Source organism: Haliaeetus leucocephalus, unplaced genomic scaffold, assembly GCF_000737465.1.
Source record: "Haliaeetus leucocephalus isolate CR32 unplaced genomic scaffold, Haliaeetus_leucocephalus-4.0 Scaffold657, whole genome shotgun sequence".
NCBI classification, from domain to species: domain Eukaryota; kingdom Metazoa; phylum Chordata; class Aves; order Accipitriformes; family Accipitridae; genus Haliaeetus; species Haliaeetus leucocephalus.
The window spans coordinates 5,941,963-5,959,896 of NW_010973093.1; the positions used below are offsets into that span (position 1 = coordinate 5,941,963).

Here is a 17,934-nt window from a genome sequence, read left to right on the forward strand (position 1 = left end):
TCCGGCTCCGGCTCCGCCGCCTCCATCCGGCCGGCACCGGCGGCTGTTTGCGAGGAGGAGCCGCCGTTGCCCGGGGGACGCGGCCCCGGCCTCCTGCCCGGAAGGCGAGGGCAGGCCCAGCGCCCGGCCCAGCGCGCCCGGCAGACGCAGCTTCTCCGGGCTGGGGTTTCACGCCGGCTTCCCTCCTCGCAGCCCGGTGTTTCCGTACCGCGGCGCAGCTGGGGGTCCCCAGAAGCAATCTCCCCGGCGAGGGGAAGCTGGCGAGCCCAGGCCCGCCTCAGTTTTCTGCACCAGGCACAGGCCCCTATCGCGTTGCTCCACAACACCGCCCTACTTGCACCAGCCACCTGGAGCTGTATCTTGTCCATTCCGGTCTCCTAACACTGCTGTACTTGCATTTTATTAACACCTTTACATGGGGAGTGGTTCATTATTTTCTACATAGAAGACCCTTCTTTACTGCTCTGAAAAGAAGCAGGGGGAGCCGCTGTAGCGCAGGGGCTGCTTGTTGTACCACAGCAGTAACTGTGCCCTCCCCTGGGCACCCCAATGTGATCCTATTTACACCTGCGCAATAACAAGTACCTGCTTAGTCATTCCCCATCCCCTGCTACTCTTAAAAGCCCAGCAGACCTCTTTTGTAGTACCCAGCTGTGTCAATTACCCAGTTTCTGCTTTAGACAAGCATAATATTAAAGCGCAGCTAATGAACAAAAGACGCTTTGCTGCCAGTTTGTGCCTTAATTTTCCATCACCTTAAAATGAAGTCTTAAATCTTTAATATATGCTGGTATCATTTGCTGAGCAGTGCGGGGGGGCCTAGTGCCTTTGAGTTGCCTCTGAAACTGAACTCCTTAATTGAAACAGTGCAAAGCTCCCCCTCCTGCTTCGTAACACGTGCGCAGTTACAGCACTGGTAAGGGAAGAAGCAAAGCTGACCCACAGAAAGCCTGGAAAACACTCCTCTTAAGCACAGACCTTCCCCATACCTGCCTGCTTTGCGAGCTTTCCCATCCCCTGCATCCACAGCTGGAATCTGCCCAAGGCAATTTGCAGTTGTCTGTTCTGGAGCCACTCTAAAGCCACCCCCAGTTGGTACCAGCTTGAACTGACAAATGAAGCTCCTGCCTGTAGGGTAACGGACACGGATATGATTTTGCTGGCACAGAACACAGCTAGAACAGGCATAAAGCTCCAGCATTAGGGTGAGATCTTGGTCTTTACACCAATGCTGTAATGCAGAAACAGCCAACCGAGGCAATTCTCAGAGCAATTCAGGTATTTCTTTTCCCTCACTACTAAGTCCTCATTAGCAATCTAGACAAAACACAGGTTCCTGTACAATGTCGAGGGGTTTATTCAGATTCCAAATAAAGGTTTTGGAAAACTGATCTTATGAGAAAAAAAAAAATCAGCCAAGAAAACCAAAATAAAATGGGAACACTGTAGCATTCACATCCCTAATTTAACCTAAAAATTAATTGGGTCCCATTTTAATGTGAAATTTGCTCCTGTGATCTGGGTTCTAATACCTAGTTACATTCCTCATAATCCAGAGGCCTGCCCACTTTACTCTGGCAAATCCACGGCCCCTCAAGGGCTTCTCAAACCTGATCTCTTGGCAAAGGTCACAACTGCTGCTGTTACATTATCAATAATAGCTTCTAGCATAAAACCAAAAATTAAAACAGTTCAGAGAGAAGAACTTTTGGCTAAAAGAAAAATGACACATGGACTGGTGAGACCCAGGAACAGGAACTGTATGGGCAGATACTGTCGCCGCAAGGACTCGCACTGCTAACAGCATGCTTGGTAGCTTCAGCCCACGGAGATCCACTGATGACCAAGCAAACCCAGACGCTGAGGCCAGCCCCTTTTTCCATGGTGCCCGCGGCACTGTGCACTCCCGAGGCCTGCAGAGAGCAGGGCACCTCTTACAGAGCAGAGCATTCTCAACCTTGTTTCTTTCAGTTTACTGTTTTAAGCTTCTTATTTGGTAGTTTCTGATGGTTCTTGGCTTGTTTCCGTTTCTGGCATGGTGCTTCCTTGTTCTCACCACCAGTCAGATTGTCCAAGACTACAGCAGTCTCCTTCAGAAGCCGCATCTCCCGTTTTTCCTTCCGCTCCTCCATTTCTACTATGTCATCCGCAAACAAAGCCTTCAGAGGTGGGATCAGCTTCGGGATGGTCAGAAAGTCACCAAAACGTACCTGAAATACATCAAGCACAGGAGCACCTGCATTAGAATTGCTTTTTGTTTCCCTTCCTCCTGCCCCATCTTTTGCCTGTTCAGACGGCAGGACACTGCCTATTCCTCTGTGCAGCACCCAGCACTGAGGAGCCCTAACATCGCTGACAATTTTCAGCTGCATTGACACTAGCAGGCAGGTCATAATTTTCGACCCTACAGCAGTCAGTCCACAGATCCCATATGCCAAGTTATTTACATTTTCTTCACAAGAAATTATGTGGACACTATACAAGTTTTGATCAATTAGTGAGCTATTCTCACTGCTATGACTGCGTTCAACCCAATCGCAGCAGCTTTTGGCTTCTGGAGGTCTTTTGCAGAAAGCCATTAAAGCAGCACACCAATTGAGAAGGGAGTGGGAATGGAAGCAAAATTAGGTTTTCAGCTGGGAGTGGCATGCACAGGATAGAGGTGACATGAGGCAAGTACCCAGTATGTTAAGAGTAGACTTCTGTTCTCAAGAGCCATCAGCACCTGTCTCACTCCATGCCACTCTTTCCCCACATTGGTGATGTCTGCTGCCAGCAGTAAAAGGAGCTGTTTCAGAGGAGACTCCTCTTCAGGAGATGGTGTATTGATACATTACAAGTGAAGAATTTAAATCACAAGCAGTTGTCCTGGTTTTGGCTGGGACAGAGTTAATTTTCTTTCTAGTAGCTGGTATAGTGTTATGTTTTGGGTTCAGTATGAGAAGAATGTTGATGACACACTGATGTTTTCAGTTGTTGCTAAGTAGCGTTTATACCAAGTCAAGGATTTCTCAGCTTCTCATGCCCAGCCAGCAAGAAGGCTGGAGGGGCACAAGAAGTTGGGAGGGGACACAGCCAGGACAGCTAAGCCCAACTGGCCAAAAGGGTATTCCACACCATGTGACATCATGCCTAGTATCTAAACTGGGGAGGAGTTGGCTGGGGGGGGTGTGAATCGCTGCTCAGGAACTAACTGGGCATCAGTCGGCAAGTGGTGAGCAACTGCATTGTGCATCACTTGTTTTGTATATTCCAATTCTTTTATTATTATTATTGTCATTTTATTATTGTTGCTATTATCATTATTAGTGTCTTTCTTTCCGTCCTATTAAATTGCTCTTATCTCAACCCATGAGTTTTACTTTTTTTTCCCCAATTCTCTCCCCCATCCCACTGGGTGGGGTGGGAGTGAGCGAGTGGCTGCATGGTTCTTAGTTGCTGGCTAGGGTTAAACCACGACACCAGCCATCCCAAAGTAACACTGAAACCTTTCCCACAGTCTGGCTTAAAGCTCGCAACTTACCCTCATATGATCAAATGCAATTCCAACCTTCTCACTGAAGTCTTCACTGAACAGTGGGATCTTGGCATATCTCTGACTGAAGTGATTGAGCATGATGAACTCTGCATTCATCTTCATCCCAGTCTGAATCGCCTGTGAGGTTGTGCTGCAAAAGGAACAGGAACATGGCACCGCATACCCCGGTCACACACAGGCTGGCTAGTACTGCCCTCCAACCGGGCAGGGCAGGCTGCTTTGCATCTAAGGTCAGATCGCACCAACAGCGGATACCATCTAACACTTGCTGAGCACAAGGTGTCCCTGCTCTTCGCAGGTACACCCAGGCACCTCTTCCTCTGACAACCTGCACTGGTGGCAAGTCTCTGACTTCCAAATGACTCTGAGTACAGGAAAGCGGCTGTAATTACTTGGAGCTCTGCATTTAAGAGCTCCACGAACTGGGATCATGAGCTTATTCAAATACTCATCCCAGGGGTGCCAACAAGTCCAGCTCTCTTGCATTGTAACTCACATGTAATTCCAAGAAGCTCCTCTCAGGTCTCCCCACTTTTGCTAGGGGCAGCACTCAGTATCGCTGGCTGCAACGCTCAGTTTGAATTGCGTGGCTGGCTGCAGGGGTAAGGTGACTCTTCTACTTCTTGAGCTTAGCCCTAAAATGTGATCAGGCCTTTCCTTTGGACTAGTCTATTTGTAGAGTTACTACCATATACTTAAAACCTTTCCCCATTCCTCTTGGGGGATGTTCAGAGGAGCTGTGAGGGTGTCAGAGGCTGAAGGAGTTAATGTCCCAAACAGGGTGGTGGGGCAAGTTCTGCTCTGCAGAACAACGAACCCCACCCAGCAACAGACTGCACAAGTCCGCGGGCCGGAGGGCGCGCGGTTCTGATAGGCTGAGCGGGGCAGCTCACCATATATGGCACAAAGGTCAAAGGTCGGTCGTCCCTGCCGGCAGGGCGAAGCAACTCCCCAGACGACCCCCAAGCCCACCGACCCATTTCCCAAAGCACAAACCGCGCATGACACCCAATTAGCCTAATGAGTTTGAGTGCCCGCCCGAAGGAGGGGCAAGGAGGTGACAAAGGACACAAACTGAAGCGCCATGTGCACACGCCCACTGGAACTGGGCCCCTTGGCAGACTGGACCAGTGCTGGACCCAGGACTGGTGAAATCCTTCTATTCTCTGTCTCTCTCTCTTTTTCTGTAATCCCTACACCTCATCCCTTTAGACATAAACTGCTGACCAAGTCTGGGACTAGGAGTGGATCCAGCCACCCCTGGGCTCCTCTCTGAGAAGGAGTCTAGAAAGCAAGGGGGTCTGCTCTGAACCTCGTGACTCAATGGGAGGGCTCACCTTATTGTCTTCCCTGAACTAATCCCCAAATAAGCAAGGCCTGTAGTATTTGGTGATGTATGGTTAGCACATTACACAATTTACTGATGTAGTTTCCTGCCAATTCTTGTTGTAAGCATGCCAATTCTCGTTGTGAGTGAATAAAAGTTGAGTTTTGTGAGTTAAAGGATCCTGGTGTCGTTTCACCTTAATCCTGACCTAGGCATCAGCAAACCTGAGTCATCGCCCTGAGAAATTGGGATGTGACAGAGGGTTACAGAGCTGGTGTAATGAGTAACACACCATTTTTAGTGTTGTAGAGCTCTACACACACCAGAACCATCTACAGGACTTGGGCCCTGCACCACCAGCTCCAAGGACAAAACCCAGCTCAGCATCTTTGCCTTCCTAATAGTGATAGACAGCAGAATACACCCCACCTGTGTGTCTTCTCTATAGCTTCTCTTTCCATGCCATCTTCCAATGTTGCTTCATGGATCAGCAGGGTAGCATTTTTACCTGTGCAAATAATCATATATTCATTCTTCAGTTGAATATAGACTAGTTCAACAGCCTACATGAACTCTCATTTCCTCCCCTTAACCCCTCACTGTGTTGCAGGCATAGCACCAAGGGTTCAGGCGTGCCTGCTTTGGATACTAACAATTCAAGACATTTCTCCCCGAGATTCTTGAAGCAGGGGGTTTTTGTCACCTACCCATTTGTACTAAGGCCATGCAGGGCATTGTGTCACCAGAATAGACTACTTTCCAGCCAGATTTGTGGATCATTGAACATGCAAAAGCATTTTTACAGTGCTGGACTTCACAAGTCTGAAACTGAACAAGGATACAAGTGTTACACCTCAGGTCCCCTCTTGCCCCTCTCAGCAACTGACCCTGTCAGCTCATGAGCTTACCTCAGCCAAGTCGTAGTTCTCTAACAGAGAACTGACAAACCATTTGGCTTTAGGTTTGATGTTTTCACAGCCTTTCACAAGAGACTGGGAAGTAATCATTCTGTGAGGGAAGGGAGAAGAGAGAACTAAGGACAGGTACAAAGTAAAACCTGATCTTATCTTTAAGCAGCCTATTTCTTCTTCTCAGTTCAGCACCTTACAAACAAGACATTTTTGTGCACCCATCTGTTTTTCCCCCTTGCTTTCACTATCCAGTGCTGCAGTAACTCATCCAACCACTTCTTCCCCACTGTCAAATACTCTCTTCCAGGAATCTTTTTTCACTTGCCCAAATCCCCTTTCCTAAGGAAAAGGAAAGCCTGCATGTAAGCCTCTATTAAGTAGCACAACTGAGTGACAAACCCTATCCTCTCCTTTGCAAACTGCACATCCTAATTCTACACACAGTGGAAGGAGTCAGAGTTGCCTTTAACGAAGGGGTAGGGGGAATGGATGACAGTACTTCACCTTGAATAAGGACTCAGCAAGGACATTTCTCTGCATACCACACAGAACACTCACCTGATGTCTCCGAGAATCTCTTCACAGTGGTTGTGGTACTCATGTAGCCAAGGCATGATCTGTTCAGGTGCTACCAGAAACAGAGGGCTGAAAGCCTGACCAAGGGCTGCCTGGGAAAGCAGAGGCAGGGGGAAAAAAATCAGTACTAGGTATATGCCAAATCAGAGAGAAGAAATACCTAGGGAAACGATGGTGCTTTTCCACTACTCAGAAGTTCCCCTACCCTCACTCCATGACACGTTCAGGAGCAGTGAAACAACAGTACTACTTACAAAAGCCCTCCGCCTCTCCATCAGGATGTTCAACAACCCCTGCAAAGGGAATAAACAAGACAGCAAGCTGTAGTCAGAAATATCTGTGGTGTAAGTGGCAACAGCGCTACGGCAGCTCAGCAAGCTGCAGTTTTTGGAAAACTTGCTGAGCTGCTGTAACACTGTCACTGCTTATGCCCCAAGCTGGTGGCCAGCAGCCCACAACACAAGCCCTTCAGCCCTTCCCAGTGCTGCTGTGTCTGCTTCCAAAAGAAGGGCAGAGAGCAGAAAGTCTCTACCCAACATCTTAGACCCAGTGTGGTTTCCAGACACAAGACAGCAGACCAGCAAAAAGCCTGCCCTGATAAGTCCTAGAATAGACCAACTGGTACTTCTGTGACCTGGGTTGGACACTACTAAAAAAAATACAACTCTGGCTGATCCCAGCAAGTCTGCAGGGGACCCCTAACAGTAAGGGAGGTGAGTAGAAACACAGATTCAGCAGTGCCTGGGAGATGCAGAGGGGAAATGCAGCCCTAACAGCAGGGCAGCCTACATTCATCAGCTGTTGCTACATTGAATCCCAAACAGCAGAGCATGCCTGCACAGAACCCCTTCTTCCAACACACTCAACCTACCGAATGATGATCAGTATGCATGTGAGACACAAACACAGCTACTATGTTACACAGCACTTGGTCAACTTGCTCTCCATAGTGGCGACAGAGCTGTCCAAATGTTCCTTCTCCACAGTCCAAGAGCAGGGATCGGGTAGAGCTGGCAAGACAAGTGACAAAGACATTTAGCAGCCACTGTATGAGCTCTGACCAGGGTCCATTCAAGGAGGGGGATCTTTTGGGTTGGAAGGCAGAGAGTTCTTAGTGCTCTACATCTCTAAATGCTACTCCAGTCCTACTAGCCAAGGCTTTAGAAAGACTGTTCTGTCTGCATAGCTCATTCTGGTCTTGTGTTGATGCTGAACACACCCTTAGGGCAGATGGTAAAATGAATGAAGACATTAAACGTTTGTCTTTACAGGTGGCTCTCAAGTCTTCCCCACCTACGGGAGACACAGGTGCCTGAAACTGAAGTCCTACAGCCTCCACAATAGGGGCACTCTCCCTGTGTCATCAACACACCAGTCAAAACAGCCCTTGGGCAACACCCTCTTGAGACACTAAGCCTCTCCAAGCAGAATGCATGACACTGGGATTTACCTGGTATTTACCAGTGTAGAACTGACATTTCGGATTTTCATTGGAATTGCAGATCCTGTTCCCAAGAACACAATTTCAGGATAAGCACCCACATTACCTGGAGAAAACAGACAACAAGGATTTGTAAGTCAATGTTATCCACATACTGCCCAATCAGACACCATTTAGTTCAACAGCCTAGTAACTCCAGAGTCTACATGGTCAGCATGTTCATTTTTGCCTCCCTCAGCCTCTGGCTTTCCTACAGCAGCAAGGTTTACAAGGGAAGACAGAAGACAGAATAAGCACCACCAAGAAAACACATCACAACGCATAACTGTATATGCAAAGGCAGGCAAACAAGGACTCTTGCTCATTGCCCATGACAGGGCTGGCAGTTCAAGAGGTACCTGGCTCCTGCTCTATGGTGCCCTGACTCTCCCCAGAATCAGGATCCAGACAGCAAGTGAGCGGTGCTGTGTCATGTCATGAAAGCCTCACTGCCAACAAGACAACTGAAATTCAGAGCCAAATGCCCCACCAGGAGCTGGTTCTAAGACCAAGACTTCTCCCAGACATAGGGATTCACACTGTGGCTGCTATGACAGCATTCAACATGAGCAGAGCTCTGATCAACTCAGAGAAATAACACACAGCTGCTTTGTCTCTAATTGCCCCCAACGACACTCAATTCCCAAACCTAGCAGCTTCAGAAAACCAGAAGCACAACACTGCGTAAATCCAACTGAAATGAGCTAACTCAGTTTGCACTAAGCCTGTCCTCTGCACAGGAGGACTTAAGAGCACCTCACAGGCAGCAGGAAAACTGCATCTTCACAGCTTTGTCTGGGCTCTAAAGCAGCGGGTCACCAAGACCTCCTACTTCTCATTACACTGATCCAAGACAAGTTGCTGATCCTTACCTGGTAGAGCAGAAAGGCTCTCTTTGCACTCCTTCACACGAGTCTGGAAGTCAGGGAGATCCAAGGCTTCACTAACAAATGCATCATGATCACAGACAGTCACAGCATCTCTGAAAGAACAGGCCATGTATCAGGATGGGTGTGAGAGACTGAAAGAGTTAAATGTCTCAAACATTGTGGTGGGACAAGTTCTGCTTAATGACTAACTCTGCAAGTAACTCTGCCTAGCAAGGAACCACAGGTGAAGAGAAGCCGATCAGCACCCATCAGCAACAGGAGGGGGAGGGTGTGCTGGAGGGTGCACAGCTCCCTGTTCTGATGTGCTGTTCTGATATGCTGAACAGGGCAACTCACCATGCAGGAAAGAGGAAGTTACTCCCCAAACAACCCCCAAGCCCAAAGGCTCACAAACCCGTGCATGACACCTAATTAGCCTAATGTTAGCCTGAAGGAGGGGCAGGAATGATAAAAGGACACAAACTGAAGCCCCACGTGCACAAGCCCACCGGAACCAGACCCCTCAGCAGACTGGACCCCTCAGCTGACGGAACCAACGCTGGACCCAGGACCGGTGAAATTTTTCTCTTCTCTCTCTCTTTCCCTTTTCCATAATCCTTACACCTCATCCCTTTAGACATAAACCGCTGACCAAGTCTGGGACTAAGAGCGGATCCAGCCACCCCTAGGCTCCTCTCTGAGGAGTCTAGAAAGCAAGGGGGTCCGCTCTGAACCTCGTGAATCAATGGGAGGGCTCTCCTTATTGTCTTCCCTGAACTGATTCCCAGATAAGCAAGGCCTGTAGTATGTTTGGTGATGCATAGTTAGTACTTGTTACACAGTTTACTGGCATAGTTTCCTGCCAATTTTTGTTGTGAGCATATCAATTTTTGTGGTGAGCATGCCAATTCTTGTTGTGAGCCAATAAAAGTTGAGTTTTGTTCAGTTAAAGGATTCCTGGTGTCGTTTCACCTTAATCCTGACCTGGGAATCAGCAAACCTGAGTCATCGTCCTGAGAAACTGGGACATAACAGATGGGGCAGGGTAGGAACTGAAAAGACAGCACTTCTTACAGCAAAGTGCCAAATTACCATGCCAAAACAGCCTTACAACAAAAAGTCAAATGTTCCTTCCAAGTTCCATTTTGAGGGGTGAGAGAAGATACATCCACAAGCATGGTGTGCACCAAAAAGGCCCGGCTGGGCTGAGCCACACCACAGAAATAATCATTCCACTAAACTGGAGAAGCTGCTGGAACAGCACTATGCTGCCCTGCACTGTCCAGATCCAGAGAGCTGCCAGACACTAGAGGGCACTGCAAGGCAGCATGGAGACTGCTGGAAGAGGAACAACCACCTAAAACGGCTCCAGGCACCGCTCAAAAGCATAAGGCACCTGTGTCCTGGTCCTGCATCAGAGCATGTGCAGTACTACAGGCCTTCAGACACCTTAAGCTGAGAAACTTAAACTCTTCCTGGCATCAGGGTCCTCCTATTCTGCCCAACAGAACCACAAATTTGAGCCATGGCAGCTGGTACCCCCTTGCACCATGTGGTCCCCTGCCCTCAAGATCTTCATTGAGCAGCTTCACTTGCCCACAAAGCAAGCACCAGTGGAGAAGTCTGCAACTGTTTAACCACCCAGGGCTTTTGGCTCTGATACCATTTGAAGACCCAGAAAGCCTGATAAGACTTTCACCTGACTCCCCAAAAAGTCTCTCCCTGCCACCATCTGCTCTGCCACAGCTATGGCTGGGTGCACAACATATGAGATCAAAACAAAGGACAGAGGAGCACGAGGCTACAAAAGAGCGAGGGACAGAAACAACACCCCAAACCACTGGCCAGGTGGTGTTTTCAGTGGTTCACTCATCCATGTCCTACACCTTGTGTGAGACTTTCTGGGACAGGGACACACCCCCCAAAACACAGTTGATAGCTTGGCAGCTACCCCAGTCAGTAAGAATCTGCAAAGGATGCTGATGCACAGTCTTCCCTCAGCACAGACTCACACTGAAAAGCTGCTTTGAGCCAACACCCAAAACCTGGTAAGTCAAAAGAAGACTCCCACTGACCTCTGCCACTCCTGTTGTGGTCTGAAGTGGTATTTCAAGAGGCACTCTCCTCGCACAATGGGCACACTACACACTGCCTCTTCTTCCTACAGGGAGAAGTGACATTAAACACATTCTTTCCTTGGAAGCATGAGGTACACAGGCAAGCAGGGCCTGGCCTACCTTGCTCTGGTAGGTCGTGAGCAGAGGGAAGATCTCTGGGTGGATGAGGTTCAGCTGAGTTTGGATCTTGTAGCTGCGTGGGTTGTGCACTGCAGAGGAGTTTTCATTGAGCACCAAGTGCTGAGTTCCAGGTCCAAATCTGTAAGAGGACAATAAAAAGCACAACAGCGTCAGCCCCATGTAAGAGCTGGGCATATGTGCACGCCTGAGCCATTAGCTAAAATCTCATCGGAGCCAGCAGAGCCCTGCTGCTAGCCAACAGCTATTTCTACTCCAGGAAAAACATTTGCACCGTAAGAACACACTGCTGCCCAACAGTGACAGTAAACCAAGTAATCAGAAGATCACATACCTTTCCAGCCATTGCTGGTAGCGGCTGTCTCGAAGCACTGACTCTGGAGTCATGTGAATAACCAAGGCCACCTGGTTCCCAGGAAGTCCCTCCTGGTACCTGGGGCACATTCAGACACAGAAAGAATACCTGTGCTTCAGTCCTCCACCACCTTGGCATCCCCTCCCCTCTTCCATCTTGGTGCTACCAGAGATGCCCCCCCTGAAGCAGGCAGAGCACAGATCTTCAGAGCACAGCACAGGAGCTTTAGGCTCCACATCGCAGTAGGCAGAAGGCTTCATGAGTGTCAAGCCTGCCGTTTGCTGACACCTCCACTCTACCCCCAAGGCAGCTCCTCTCCTCCAAGAGCACCAACATCTGCAGAGCCTTTCAGAAGCCTAACATGCCATTACATGCAGTCCGTGCTTCCACCGCACAGGGAAGCAGCAGTCTCTACATTGCTCCCCAGCAAGACACCAGTGCACATTTCCTTCTCCAGAGGCTCTTGAGGGAAGACAGGCCTGTGACAGTTAGAGAACCCCACAGGTCCTGCACAGGCCTGCCTTTCCTAAAAGGCTCAAAATGCACCACCAGTCCTTTCTCGCGTCTCTAGCTCCTTAACAGTGCCAAACAGCTCAGACATCAGTCACAAGAACCAACACATCTAGGATAGGACAAGAACTTCTCTTTGGCAGAGCTCAGCACAGATGCCTTCCCCCAAACACTCCAGGTCATCCAGTCCCACTACCTTTGGAAGGTCTCATTTTCACAGATGGCATCCACAAAGCCCTCATGAGGACACTCCAGCACAATGAACACTGGGCCAGGGTCAGCTGGGGTACACAGTTCTTCAGGGAAGAGCTGCAGGCAGATACACAAATATCACACCACAATCAAGCTACACACGCAGCCCTTCTTGCATCATTATGTCCGACTCTTTCAGCAGGTGCTGTATTAGCCAGCTCCAAGCAGGCTCAATGCTCAGCAAACCCAGCCACTGCAGTTCTTGTTCCCTTTCTGCTCTCATTACACAAGTTTGCATTTTGCTGTGTAACAACAAATCCCAACCCTGGTCTCAGAGCAGACCACAACCTAATGTAAGGAAGGGAATTTTAGCAGCGTCTAGGTTCCCACAGCAGATTCAGATGGTAGCAAAAGCATGCTTAAGAAAAAAAGGCTTTGAGAAATTCTTATGATGCAAAGATATGTCAATCCTATCTCCCAGGTTAGGATCTTCACTTACAGATCATCTGGGACATGGCCAGAGCTGGCTCTGTCTCTCACTTCAAACTAGTGCTTGAGAGATTAAGACCCTGCACACAGGAACTATTGAACTTCTTTTGGTCCAAGAGGTGCAAACAGAGTTACAATGGAGTGATAGTTACACAGGCATTCAAACCCCAGATTTAAAACATGCAGGGATTAACTCCACTAGTTCACTCCTAGACCTGTATCAGCTTTGGGAAGGGGACGTGAAGAAGGTCTGACAAATAGCAGAAACACAGCCATACTCACAAACGAATTAATTTCAGAGCATACTGCCCTAATCATACCCCTGCAAACAGCCCCAGACACGCACCCAACAGGAGCCACATTCAGCAACAACTTGGGGCTGAAACAGAGACCACTTACTAACCAGAAGTAGCCACTCAAAGCTCAAAAACAGCAAAACCCATGCCAACCTCCTAGCAGGGATGAGAGAGAATAGGCAGACAACCATCATCCACCCTTGCCTCAAGATGGGTGTAAAAAAAAAAAAAAACCCAAACAAAAAACCCAACAAAAAAACCCCTAAAACACAAAAAAGCCAACAAAAAACCCCCGCAACCCAACAAACAAACAAAAAAATCCAACGTATCCCAATACCTATTGGTAGGCAAAACAAAAAAATTGTCACCCTGGGAGCCCAGTGAAGGAAGGAAGATGGCAAAGCCACAGCAGAAAGTACAGATACATCTTACCTCTCTGCCCTCAAAAGTGATGCTCTCCCCATTTTTGAGAGCTGTAATTATGGGAAGAATGGCTGGAGTTCCCCTGAAAACAAGACCATAGAAGTATTTAGCTTGCCAACATCAACACACCTGGGGTTGCCCCATCCGCCAGGCTGGGATCTTGTACTCACACTGGCAGGCCCATCTCCTGTGCTTTAGCTGCTAGGAATTTTCCCTTCTTCGGGTGAATCTGAAGAGAGTAAAATAAAACAGAATTATCAGCCACATAAAGAGGGCCAGGAAACAAGATCCACATACTTCCAGTTTAAGTTTTTCCCCACAAGCCAAGGGAATTTTTTTTTTCCTTTTCAGTTCCACAGCCACTAGTCTAATTTACCCCCAAAAAGCTCTTACTACACTTTCTGGTTTCCAAGATCACGCTGCTGCTTCTTGCTCCTTCTTTAGCCAAGTAAGCCAGACAGACTTCCCTACTGTAAACATTAAGCAAGAACAGAACCTGTATACTCTTAACTGGCTGCTCTATAAAGAACACTTCTAAAAAACGTCTCTAGTTTTTACACATTCCTACTCACGCTACAGTTACGCTGACCTTTGAAAAGTAGAATCACAAAATAGCTTCGAAGTCTGGCTTGAAAATGCTATCTCAAATTAAATCTATTTAGCGGGATGAAATGTCCTAATGGTATTAGGAAACATTTCTTTCCAGAGAGGGTGGTCAAACCCTGGAACAGACTTCCTAGAGAGGTGGTTGATGCCCCAAGCCTGTCAGTGTTTAAGAGGCATTTGGACAATGCCCTTAATAACATGCTTTAACATTTGGTCAGCCATGAATTGGTCAGGCAGTTGGACTAGATTATCGGTGTAGGTCCCTTCCAACTGAAATACTCTATTCTATTCTGTATTCTATTCTACATTGATTTAGAGATCTTTGTGTCCAAGCTTACTTTACAAAGGAAAGCCATCACCAGATCAGAATGCCTGCTTGCACACTTCTGTTCATCATCTGCAAAACAAAGCAAAACTACTCAGAATCATCACTGACTATCATTTTTCTTAAAGCCAAAACATGTTAATGTTTACTAAAGTATTAACAGGGACAACATCATCCAGCCAACTTGGAGCCCAGCAGCAAAATGTTACAAGCACCTAAGGCCAGAGAGCCCATGGTTTCAGCTATGAGAAACCAAAATAAAGCCCAAGACTGAAAAGCAATCAACCTCAACATCCACTCATAATTAAATTACAAAGGCTGGAGCACCCACTCCAGCCAGGGGTAAACTACTACAGGGACTAATCTCACCCCAGGTAGGAATCACATCCAGTTTCTAGGCCTTATTAGTTCTGTGTCAGCTTCCAAAGTACCAGAACTCATTCTGCTCCGTGTAATCCTTCAGCTGAGCTTCTCCACAGACCTCACATCCAGAGAGCAAACAGCTCAGAGGACAAATCCTTAATTTGGTGTTATTTCGTTAAAGTTAAAAAGGTCATTCCATTTTTTTCACCTGTTTTCTCTGGGCTTTCTTTTTCCTTGCCCTCCTCCAAGCTTTGCTGTGCAGCTCTTGGGGATCCAGGCCCTATGTCCCCTTTAGGGCTATTTCCACCTTGGGTTGATGCTCCAGGACTCTGAGGCAACGTACTTTCAGCAGCTAGTGGTTTTCCTGTCCCAAATCCAATAAAACCAGACAAAGATCACTCAATCAAAAAGGACAGATAAGAAAAGCATGAGTAGCATTCCCTCTTCCATGACAATCATGTTTAAACTGCACCAGAATACAGAGCTCTTCCCCCCAGTCTGACTTACGTGTGCATGCTCTAGTCACTTATTTCAGGAGCCATCCATCATCCAAGTCCTTCAGATTCTCTCAAAACTGCTAAACTCTGTCAAGACTGTGCCTGTACTCTAAGTATCACAGTTTCCAGCAGTAAGAAAACTCAGTTGGCTAAGAAAGCCAAATCCAGTGATGTTTCACATGTCATTCTATACACCCACACCTAAAGGAACAAACCAAGGCCCTGACTCAGCAGGTCTTGTTTCTTTTAAAGAGATCCTCCTCCTGAGAAAAACATGCAAATTAATAAACCTCTCCTTACTCAGGCTTGCAAACAGAAGCCTCTCCTTTAACCACCTTAAGCATAGTTACTGAACAAGTGCTTCTCCTGTCTGACTACAGCATCACATGCTCACCTGTAAGAGGTACTTGGTAGACCGTCATCGTCTCGTCCTTATACTCAGGTTCTGTGTGCAATTGCACAGCTGGAAAGAGATCAGAAACCAGCATTAACAAGCTCATAAGAAGAGATTCCTACTCTACAAGAATTTCAATCAGGAAGATATCTTTTTTTCTTTCTTAAACAAAACCTGCTGAATGTCCCCCTTCCCTTTCTCTGCCCAACTGCAAAGATCAATGAATAATTAAAGTTCTTAAAAGCCCATCATCCACAAAAAGTAGTCCATGATACCACAGTAAGCAAGTTCACTGGCAGACTCTGGAAGCAAACTGCCTTTACAGTGCTTTAAAACCAAATGCTGTTTACTAATCAGACAGACTGGAAGTGGCCTACCAGAAACAGAGCTGGAAACACTGTTTTTCTTCCAGGCAGTTCTTGTGATGGATTTGAACAGTGCATCAGATCAAAACAAATATTTAAAACTTTCTTTGAGTGGATCTAAACCAGAGGCATTTATTCAAAAGTTGTTCCTGTTCAATGAAACCTTGACTACAGCGGAAACAAAAAGAAATTACAAGTTCATATTCACTACACATCACTGACCTACATACCTAAATCCATCCTTTTTAGGGGCCCAGGAAAGAGTCGAATCGCTTTCAAGTAGTTTTGCTGGAAAAGAGACAGTGTATCAGGAGGCCGTGCCCAGGCAGTGCAATTACAAGCCACTTTCAGGAGTTACAGTTACTTTCAGTGAAGTCAAAGGCTCAATGCCAAGTCAGGCAAAACCTGGGCAGCACACAGCCAGGCAGAAAGCACTGGGAAGGTGCCCCACCTCCAGCGAGCATTATTCATTTAGAGAGAGAAAGGAAAATACAGAACCACTCTCCCCATCCCTTCCATCAATATAATTAGTCAGCAGATATTGCAAGGAACTAAAACAACTCTGAGGATTGGACAGTTTCAGCCTAGACATGGCATTAGGCTGGCAAGGATCACATTAAGCAGGAGATCAGAGACCAAGTTTCTATTAAAAGAAAATGAGGAGGAAGCAGACAGAAGAATAGAGGATGCGTTTTTTCCAAAACATGATTCACTAGAATATTAGCTGACAAGACAGTTTTAAGGAGCAGAAGTCTGATGCTGTCCTGTGTGTATCTGAAGAGACTTGTTTTTTAAAGCCAGCCCTTCTGGAAGAACCTTCAGGCTGGCACTAACTCTGACCAGCATTTTACACCTGTACGATGATTCACTCCTTTGATACCAGCTCTCTCAATTCCAAGGTAAGCTTTGACATTTGAAGGGTTCGCTCTCCATTCTGCAAGCTTCCCCTACTTACCAGCTTTGGTGGCCCTAGGAAAACACATCTTTGAAGCCCCATAGCCTTTAATGTAAGAATCATACCTGAAAGAAAGCAGAGAAACAGCTTTATCACAGCCCCACTAGATCACACAAGAAAGATCCCTCTCACCACCCAGGAGTGCTGGGCCTCTTCCATGAAGGCCAGGACTTAACTTGGATCCAAATTCAATTTTGCCTCAGCTTTGTGGCAGTTTCAACACGTCACTCATCTCCACAGATAAAGAAAATATCTACAAATCTTGACAGTCACAATTTGGAGCAAGTTACCCGGGCAGATTGTTAATGTCTTCCTTTCTTGAAGATTTCTGGAATTTTAATGGACAAGATCCTACGCAATCTGTTGTAATCTCACCCTGCTTTGAGGACAGGAGTGGGCCAGAAACCTTTGCAGGTCCCTTTGAACCCAAACTAGTCTGACTCACGAACAGCTCCCTGCTGGCAATGTAACACCGGTAGTGCCTTCTACTCTAAAAGATTTTGGGAAGATAAAGGCATGCACGCTGGGGAGGCTGCACCTCTTCCACCACGTGCTGACATCCACTGTCGCAGAGACCACGCTGCATCTGGGAGCACCGCAGAGCCCCACGTGCAATCCAGCCGTTCTGACAGCGCTTTCCGTCTCTCCACCACCCCGTAAAAGACCCCACGCGCCACCCATCAGGCAGCTTGCAAAGCAACCACCTCTGGCCTAGACAGGCTGCTGCCTGTGGCTGGACCTTGCGAGAGGAACCCGTGCCGAGCCCCCCCCTCACCTGGCAGCCCACCGACGTTGGCCCAGGCCACCCGGCTGAGGAAGATGCTGTCCAGGTGGGAGATCTTCAGCCTGAGGGGCGAGATGGGGGCGGGTGGGGGTGAGCAGGGACCGGTGCAGCCCCGGGGCGGCCCCCCCGCGGTTGCCCCCCACTTACTTGTGCTCCTGCATGGCCCGCTGCGTGCCCTCGCCGCAGTTGAAGAGATACCTGAGGGGAAGGGACGTCAGGGCAGGCCTGGACGGGGCGCCCCGGCCCCAGCCCCCCAGCGGGGCGCCCCCGCGGCCTCACACTCACCGGTTGAACTCGGAGAAGACGTAGACGGCGGCGCCCGCGTCGCGGCTCCCGGCCGCCACCACCTGCACGTAGACGGTGTTGGGCCCCGCCAGGCCCGTGCCCGCGCTCCGCCGCCGCTCACGGGCCCACACGTGCCGCG

General features: G+C 48.2%; 1 protein-coding gene across 3 annotated transcripts; it reads right to left on the minus strand.

Moving 5' to 3' along the window:
• Positions 1–1,424: 1,424 nt before the first annotated feature.
• ELAC2 (elaC ribonuclease Z 2) lies at positions 1,425–17,913 on the minus strand. Of its 3 annotated transcripts, XM_010579451.1 has the most exons (24): positions 17,796–17,913; positions 17,658–17,708; positions 17,502–17,572; positions 16,727–16,791; positions 16,002–16,059; positions 15,407–15,475; positions 14,724–14,879; positions 14,166–14,224; positions 13,392–13,450; positions 13,231–13,303; positions 12,018–12,130; positions 11,291–11,389; positions 10,939–11,077; positions 10,777–10,862; positions 8,705–8,814; positions 7,803–7,899; positions 7,224–7,362; positions 6,607–6,645; positions 6,335–6,444; positions 5,774–5,873; positions 5,573–5,693; positions 5,295–5,373; positions 3,524–3,668; positions 1,425–2,210 (listed from the first exon to the last, which is right to left on the minus strand). In XM_010579451.1, exons 2-24 carry the CDS (start codon positions 17,669–17,671, stop codon positions 1,968–1,970), a joined length of 2,244 nt encoding a protein of 747 aa, XP_010577753.1. In that variant the 5' UTR covers positions 17,672–17,708; positions 17,796–17,913; the 3' UTR covers positions 1,425–1,967. The 3 variants fall into 3 exon arrangements, with proteins under 3 accessions (XP_010577753.1, XP_010577751.1, XP_010577752.1); XM_010579449.1 differs by lacking the exons at positions 17,502–17,572; positions 17,796–17,913 and having other exon boundaries at positions 17,658–17,682; XM_010579450.1 differs by lacking the exons at positions 16,727–16,791; positions 17,796–17,913 and having other exon boundaries at positions 17,658–17,674.
• Positions 17,914–17,934: the final 21 nt, after the last annotated feature.

Coding starts and splice junctions, on each gene's coding strand:
- ELAC2 (XM_010579451.1), bottom strand. Junction 16,792..17,501: donor CAACGTCGGTGGGCTGCCAG/GTGAGGGGGGGG, acceptor GCTTTCTTTCAG/GTATGATTCTTACATTAAAG. Junction 11,390..12,017: donor GAAAATGAGACCTTCCAAAG/GTAGTGGGACTG, acceptor AATGTGCCCCAG/GTACCAGGAGGGACTTCCTG.